Below are 7,981 nucleotides of genomic sequence, written 5' to 3' on the forward strand. Positions count from 1 at the left end.
AGCGACTTTAGCAACAGACGGCAAAAAAAACCAACGGATGGGTTAGACCAGCCTTGTGCCGTCTGGTGTCAAAAATTATATATTCTAACATTGAAATAAATAAAATGAATTAAAATTCCAAAAAACGATAGTTACACTAATGCCGCCTCATGCATCATCAAAATTTGTCTCACAGCCCCCTTTCCCATGTCACAACGTCACTTCTGGGGTCAGTGTGACTTCGTATATTTTAAGCCTAGGTCACAACCGGACGTATGATTTTTTGGCCGTGCGATTTTTGGCTTTTCCCAAATCGCTGCGTTTTTTTTTTTGTTCGTGGAGAAAGACACACGTTGGCCGTAAGTTTGTCTTGCAGCCTGAAAAAAACGTAAGCGCCCGTAGAGTTTGTTTGACATGACAAAGAACCTCTGCGGCCGGTCTACGGCTCGAAAATCAGCACGTCACACGAGCGCCCTCCGTGCGTTTCTTGCGTTTTTTGCACGTAGACCAGCTGTAGGAGCACGTACGGCCGGTTGTGACCGAGGCATTATATGGGGGTGCCTTGAGAATTTGCACACTTCTGAAGGGTGCCGTGCAGTGGCGTGCACAGATAGACACGAGGTGGTGCTCAAGCACCTGCCCCTCTGCCCAAAAAAGTGCCCTTTTGCATTTTTTTTTTACAGTTTACTGAGGCCAATGTCGACATGATCTTTTAGAAAAGCCGCGGCATTAAAGGAACAGTCCACCGTACTTCCATAATGAAATATGCTCTTATCTGAATTGAGACGAGCTGCTCCGTACCTCTCCGAGCTTTGCGCGACCTCCCAGTCAGTCAGACGCGCTGTCACTCCTGTTAGCAATGTAGCTAGGCTCAGCATGGCCAATGGTATTTTTTGGGGCTGTAGTTAGATGCGACCAAACTCTTCCGCGTTTTTCCTGTTTACATAGGTTTACATGACCAGTGATATGAAACAAGTTCAACTGAGCTCCATATCAATGCGCTGTCGAAGCACGCAGAAGGTGTTAGTACGCCTGTCATTATAGTGCGGACTTTCCATAGCATAGAAAATCGCTACGTTTCAATTTGTGTAACTGAACTTGTTTCATGTCACTGGTCATATAAACCTATGTAAACAGGAAAAACGCGGAAGAGGTTGGTCGCATCTAACTACAGCCCCAAAAAATACCGTTGGCCATACTGAGCCTAGCTACATTGCTAACAGGAGTGACAGCGCGTCTGACTGACTGGGAGGTCGCACAAAGCCCGGAGAGGTACGGAGCAGCTCGTCTCAATTCAGATAAGAGCATATTTCATTATGGAAGTACAGTGGACTGTTCCTTTAAAAGCATGTGTGAAAATAACGTCCCGATGTGTGCCCCCTCCGCACACACACCGGACCTCTGTCTCTCTTGCTCTGTCACGTGAACAAGCGTGCAGTGCATTCAATGTGAGGTTGCAGCAGCATAGCGTCCTGGAAGCCACGGCCTTGTCGTAGCGCAGACAACACATCGGGCAGTCAGTCAGCTCTTCCCCTGCCCCACCAGCCAGGTAACACATGAATCGAATGAAAATGTATTGTTTGCCCTCTAAGCCCAAGCTGTAATTATTTTGTCGTGAAGTAGCCCGTCGCATACAGAAACAACTGCACATAAGTATTATATTTTTTGCTAGACCATAAATTTCTTTTTCTATTTTGTTCAACTAGAGATTCCTGGCAAAGTCAAAAAGCCTTGATGTAATAAATTAACATTAAGTGGTTGTTTTACACCTTTAAAAACTAAAACGGGTCAGTGGCGACCCGAACACAAGAGGAGGGTTAAATCTCAGACTTTTATAATAAGGTGTTCCACATGCGCAAAAAAAAGTGCCCTTTTTTCCCCCCAGACCACTTGCCCCCCAAAATGTCTGTGCACGCCACTGGTGCCGTGACTGAAAAAACGCTGGGTTAGACAGTACAGACAGCGTCTGACGTACCCTTCATTTCACAGCAGTCTTTAAAGCTCTGATCACCTTTGAGTGGGGTCTGTGGGGGCGATTTGAGCTCAGAGCCGGTGTTGACCGGTCCAGTGTTCAGTGAGTCTCCTCCTGCATGGTCTAAGCTCCTGAAGTGTGTTTTGGGTCCAGAAGGGGGCAGCAGGCGCTGGGAGGGAGGCCCTGCCATCATCCAGTTCACTATGGAGAGCTGGACCACAACACTATCACTCAACAAACAAACAAACAAACAAAAATCACAACAGTAGAAACACCAACTACAGGCATGATGACAGATCCTGAAGTGCATAAGCATCAAAGCCCATGCAAACTACAGGACAGCAGGGACAGTGTACTGCTATGATCAAGACACGCATTAGAAATACTCCAGTAAGCAGATATTTACCTTTAGTCTTCTTGAGAGCTCAGAAAAAAGGAAAGAGTGTCATTTTATTGCATTGGGTCGCAGCCCAAGGGATAAAACGCATTCGCGTATTCCGAGGTGGCAAAATATTTGTCGGCTCAAACTTACAGCCAGCTCGAACTGTCAGACAGCAGGAGAAACAGGTCTTACAGACACAGAAAAGTTGCTCAGAGGAAGACAAGGAGTGAAAATTCCCACCATGTTCACCAGAATAGCAGAAATGATACACATACTCAGCAAAGGAAGACAAACGGCGTCCAAAGAATACAAAATAAAACACACACACAACGAATGAAAACAAAACCGAAGCAGAAGCAGAAGCAGAAGGGAAAAATGCAGGACACGGGAGCAGCTGCGCAGTGCCGGTTGGTTGGACGTTATCGCTTTTTTTTTTTCCTTTTTTTTTTTCTGCAGCCGTTTCTCCTCCCCCTCCTTCGCCCCGCCCCTCCCCGCCCCTTCTCCTCCCCTTCTCCGAGCGAGCACGTGAGCTCCGCGCTCAGCCGGAACGAACCCGGGGCAGTCACGTGACGTCACATCTCCCGTCCCGCAAGCTCAGTTTAGCAGACGCTTGACTGACTGAATGGAGAGAGAGAGAGAGAGAGAGAGAGAGAGAGAGAGAATGATGGGCTTCTGTCCACAGTAATACTGGATGTGGGAATAAGATATGGGAACTCATTTGGTTGAATCATATATCCTGTTATAATAATCCGACCACACACACACACACACACACACACAAGGATGCGTAGTAATAACACGCCTCCTCAGGACAGAATGATATAATTAAATAATATTGGCTGGCTTTTTTTTCAGATATATTCCTTTCAGCGAGCATGATAGTGAACGCGTCAAAGACGCATAGTATAGACCCTTTTCAGTCACGTGACCTTCGTAAACGCGACCGCCATTTTGGACATGTAGCGGACTTCTGCTGCATTCATGTGCTATGGGAATTATGGTAAATACCAAACGCCGAGGGCGGCACGGTGGTGTAGTGGTTAGCGCTGTCGCCTCACAGCAAGAAGGACCTGGGTTCGAGCCCCGTGGCCGGCGAGGGCCTTTCTGTGTGGAGTTTGCATGTTCTCCCCGTGTCCGCGTGGGTTTCCTCCGGGTGCTCCGGTTTCCCCCACAGTCCAAAGACATGCAGGTTAGGTTAACTGGTGACTCTAAATTGACCGTAGGTGTGAATGTGAGTGTGAATGGTTGTCTGTGTCTATGTGTCAGCCCTGTGATGACCTGGCGACTTGTCCAGGGTGTACCCCGCCTTTCGCCCGTAGTCAGCTGGGATAGGCTCCAGCTTGCCTGCAACCCTGTAGAAGGATAAAGCGGCTAGAGATGAGATGAGACCAAACGCCGACATGGAAAACACACATGAACGCCCCCTCTTGTGGTATTTTCCACTGGGCAACTCGTAGAAAATTTTGATACACGAGTTGCCGAGATGAGATGAACTTTAACCTTTTCAACATGGCGGCGAGCGGTATAAGACACTTGAATGCTAAGCATTGTACGCTACTAAAGGTTTTTTTTACTAGTACTAGTGGGTAGTTTTTGGTGTCTATGCAATGTTGCATCATTAACAAGTGTAATATAATACATTAGAAATCCGTTTCCTTTAAAAATGCGTTGTTATGGTTTGTTTTTACCTATCCAGAGCAGACGCTATTGCTAACGATAGCTAACTAACTATTGCTAACTTGAATCTGGTCCACCATCTTTAATTTGTCAACAACAACAAAAGCATGTGAACACAACACACTGGTAAATACCACTTCCCAACTGGAAAATATCATCTTCCCATAGCACATGAACGCAGCATTCGGCTCGAATCAGTTTGAATGCGAGGAAGGCGACAAACGAAAAACATAAAAGAAAAAGGAGCGAGATGCAGAAAACACCTTGACTATCCAGCGACGTAGGGCATTTACAGGGCGAGCAGAGGGAGAGGTATTTGCAAAAATTGAGGTTAGCAGGCTTAGGCTACGTTCACACTGCAGGCTGAAGTGACTCAAATCCGATCTTTTCGCCCATATGTGACCTGTATCCGATCTTTTATTGACAATATGAACGACACAGATCCGATTTTTTCAAATCCGACCCAGGCCGTTTGGATATGTGGTCCTAATTCCGATTCCTATCCGATCTTTTCATATGCGACTTCAGTCTGAACCGCCAGGTCGCATTCATCCGACTTACACATCATCAACAAGCCACAAACGTCACTATTCTGCGCTGAAGTAGGCGGCGGGTCTCTCAAAAAAAGTTACAACAACATGGCGCATAATCACGGGCGCAGATAGAGGGTGGGACGAGTCCCACCCAGATTTAAATTCACCTCGTTCGGTCCCCCCCCACTTATAGGGAGGAAAAAACGTCTATGCTGTCTTTCTTTACATAAGGCAAACCTCACGGAAAAATCAAAAGACTAATTACCATTCGGTTTATTGAGGTGCACAGCAGTGTATACATAGTTGCAACAACTCACATAAAACAAAACAAAGACTGATATTCGGTTGGTTGAGCTGCGCAGACTGCACAGGTTGCGAGCTCGAGCTTGGTTGCTATGGTAACCCACAAGAAGTTTGACAGGCATATCGGGGTTGGGGTTGGTTTGCTGGCAGCTTTGTCCCTCCCAGTTCAAAAAACGTATCTGCGCCCCTGCGCATGACATCAATGCGAGGGACACTTCGGGCTGTGAAGGTTCTGAATCTTCTCAATGGAAGGACGCAGAGGTTAGGGAGCTGATTTCCATTTGGGGGGGATACAGCTATTCAAGCTAGATTGGATGGGTCATACCGCAACCGGGCGGTTTTACTTCCGTAAACACTGGCCATGCTCACTGCGTGTGACGTCGTCGTATCCTGCAATGCGCATGCGGAACACTTTTAGGTCGCTTTTCATTCATACTGAGGATCACATACAAGTCGCATATATTTGTTAATGTGAACGACCTCACAAAAAAATCGGATTTCACAAAAAAATCGGAATTGAGCATGAAGCCTTGCAGTGTGAACGTAGCGTTAGAGAACGACGTTTACCTGCTTCCACCAGGATTGTTCACTGACGTACGGAAGTACACCAAGCCCTCGTCTTTACCTGACTTCGGCCCACATGATCTGTATACCTATGTCATTAAAAACCCATCGCCATACACATACACGCCAACGTCCGAGGTTCCGGAGCGCGCTCCGGCTTGCTCCAGGAGTGCTCCGGCCGAGGTTCCGGAGCGCGCTCCCGCTTGCTCCAGGAGTGCTCCGGCTTGCTCCGGAGCAAGCCGCTTAATTTGAGGGCAACCTCGGCCGGAGTGTGCTCCGGAACCTCGGCCGGAGTGCTCCGGGAGCAAGCCGGCGCGCGCTGCTTAATTTGAGGGGAACCTCGGCCCGAGCACTCCGGGAGCAAGCCAGCGCGCGCTGCTTAATTTGATGGGAACCTCGGCCGGAGCACTCCGGGAGCAAGCCGGCGCGCGCTGCTTAATTTGAGGGAGACGCTCCGGAACCTCGGACGTCGGCTCCGGCAGCTATTTATACTGGATCCGGTGTAAATAGCTGCCGGATCATAATTACAGTAAACTAGTAAATACAGTAAAGGAAAAACTTGAGACTGAAAGGTTTTAACAGTCATCCAAATGACTGAACGTAAACATTGCTACAGTAACATACCAGCTACTTGTTGACATTAGCTAGTCAACAATAGCTACTACAGAAGAACAAAGAGGTTACAATGGGTTATTTTAGCCTATTTGGTTACACACTCGCCGCCACAGAATGTTAACAGCAATGTAATGCCTTTTCTGGCTAATTTTATTCATCTTACCTCCAACAAAGTGGTCACTACACAAGCGTTGGTATGCCGAGGGCTGCCAATCTGTTAATGGCCGCTATCCATCTTCTCCGTCGGGATCCGATAAAATGATAAACCTTGCCTTGTTTGTTGATGGTTACTACATCCAGGTGCACAACAATATAGTGGCATGATGGAAGTCTTGCTGAAAGTAAAAATTTTCTTTGCTGCCGTTCCTCAATGTTGGCTGTGGTAAACTACTGGTAGTACACGTCCAAAATGGCGGGCGCGTTTGTCGTGACGTCACGTGAAAAGGGTCCATATTGGAATGGCCTTTCCTTTTTATCATGGGGATATCAGATATATTCCATTCAGCTAGCACTGCAAAATACTATGCGTCAAAGACGCGTTCAGTATCATGCTAGCTGAATGGAATATATCTGATATACCATGAAAAATAAAGGAAAGGTCATTCCAATATACTAGGCGTCGAAGACGCGTTCAGTATCATGCTAGCTGAATGGAATATATCTGATATACCATGAAAAACAAAGGAAAGGCCATTCCAATATACTATGCGTCGAAGACACGTTCAGTATCATGCTAGCTGAATGGAATGTATCTGATATACCATGAAAAACAAAGGAAAGGCCATTCCAAAATACTATGCATTTCATTTGGACATTCCAAAATATGATGCATCAAAGAAGCATTCAGTATCATGCTAGCTGAATGGAATATATCTGATATACCATGAAAAAAAGGAAAGGCCATTCCAAAACACTATGCGTTTCATTTGGACATTCCAAAATACAGTGCGTCAAAGAAGCGTTCAGTATCATGCTAGCAGAATGGAATATATCTGATATACCAGGAAAAAAAGTTAAGGCCATTCCAAAATACTATGCGTTTGACTTGGCCATTCCAAAATACTATGCGTCTTCAACGCATTCAGTATCATGCTAACTGAATGGACTATATCTGATATACCATGAAAAAAAAAGGAAAGGCCATTCCAAAATACTATGCGTTTGACTTGGCCATTCCAAAATACTATGCGTCGAAAACACGTTCAGTATCATGCTAGCTGAAAGGAATATATCTGATATACCATGAAAAAAAAGGAAAGGCCATTCCAAAATACTACGCGTCTTCAACACGTTCAGTATCATGCTAGTTGAATGGAATATATCTGATATACCATGAAAAAAAAGGAAAGGCCATTGCAAAATACTATGGGTCTTCAACACGTTCAGTATCATGCTAGCTGAATAGAATATATCTGATATACCATGAAAAAAAAAGTTAAGGCCATTCCAAAATACTATGTGTTTGACTTGGCCATTCCAAAATACTATGCGTCGAAAACATGTTCAGTATCATGCTAGCTGAAAGGAATATATCTGATATACCATGAAAAAAAAAAGTTAAGGCCATTCCAAAATACTATGCATTTGACTTGGCCATTCCAAAATACTATGCGTCGAAAACGCGCTCAGTGTCATGCTAGCTGAATGGAATATATCTGATATACCATGAAAAAAAAGGAAAGTCCATTCCAAAATACTATGCATCTTCGATGCGTTCAATATCATACTAGTTGAATGGAATATATTTGATATACCATGAAAAAAAAGTTAAGGCCATTACAAAACACTATGCGTTTGACTTGGCCATTACAAAATACTATGCGTCTTCGACGTGTTCAGCATCATGCTAGCTGATCGGAATATATCTGATATACCATGAAAAACAAAGGAAAGGCCATTCCAATATACTAGGCGTCGAAGACACGTTCAGTATCATGCTAGCTGAATGGAATGTAT

General features: G+C 45.3%; 1 protein-coding gene across 4 annotated transcripts in view; it reads right to left on the reverse strand.

The window, feature by feature from the left end:
- Positions 1–2,780, reverse strand: part of dbpb (D site albumin promoter binding protein b) — a 47,590-nt gene extending 44,810 nt beyond the window's left edge. Inside the window, exons 1-2 of one of the 4 annotated variants that reach the window (XM_060921678.1) lie at positions 2,358–2,780; positions 1,955–2,162 (exon numbers count right to left, since the gene is read on the reverse strand). In XM_060921678.1, the coding sequence (XP_060777661.1) occupies positions 1,955–2,144 (190 nt within the window). In that variant the 5' untranslated portion in view covers positions 2,145–2,162; positions 2,358–2,780. Of the gene's footprint in view, positions 1–1,954; positions 2,182–2,357 lie in introns of all 4 variants that reach the window. The other 3 variants (XM_060921677.1, XM_060921676.1, XM_060921679.1) reach the window with 3 other exon arrangements.
- Positions 2,781–7,981: the final 5,201 nt, after the last annotated feature.

Source organism: Neoarius graeffei, chromosome 5 (assembly GCF_027579695.1).
Source record: "Neoarius graeffei isolate fNeoGra1 chromosome 5, fNeoGra1.pri, whole genome shotgun sequence".
NCBI lineage: Eukaryota > Metazoa > Chordata > Actinopteri > Siluriformes > Ariidae > Neoarius > Neoarius graeffei.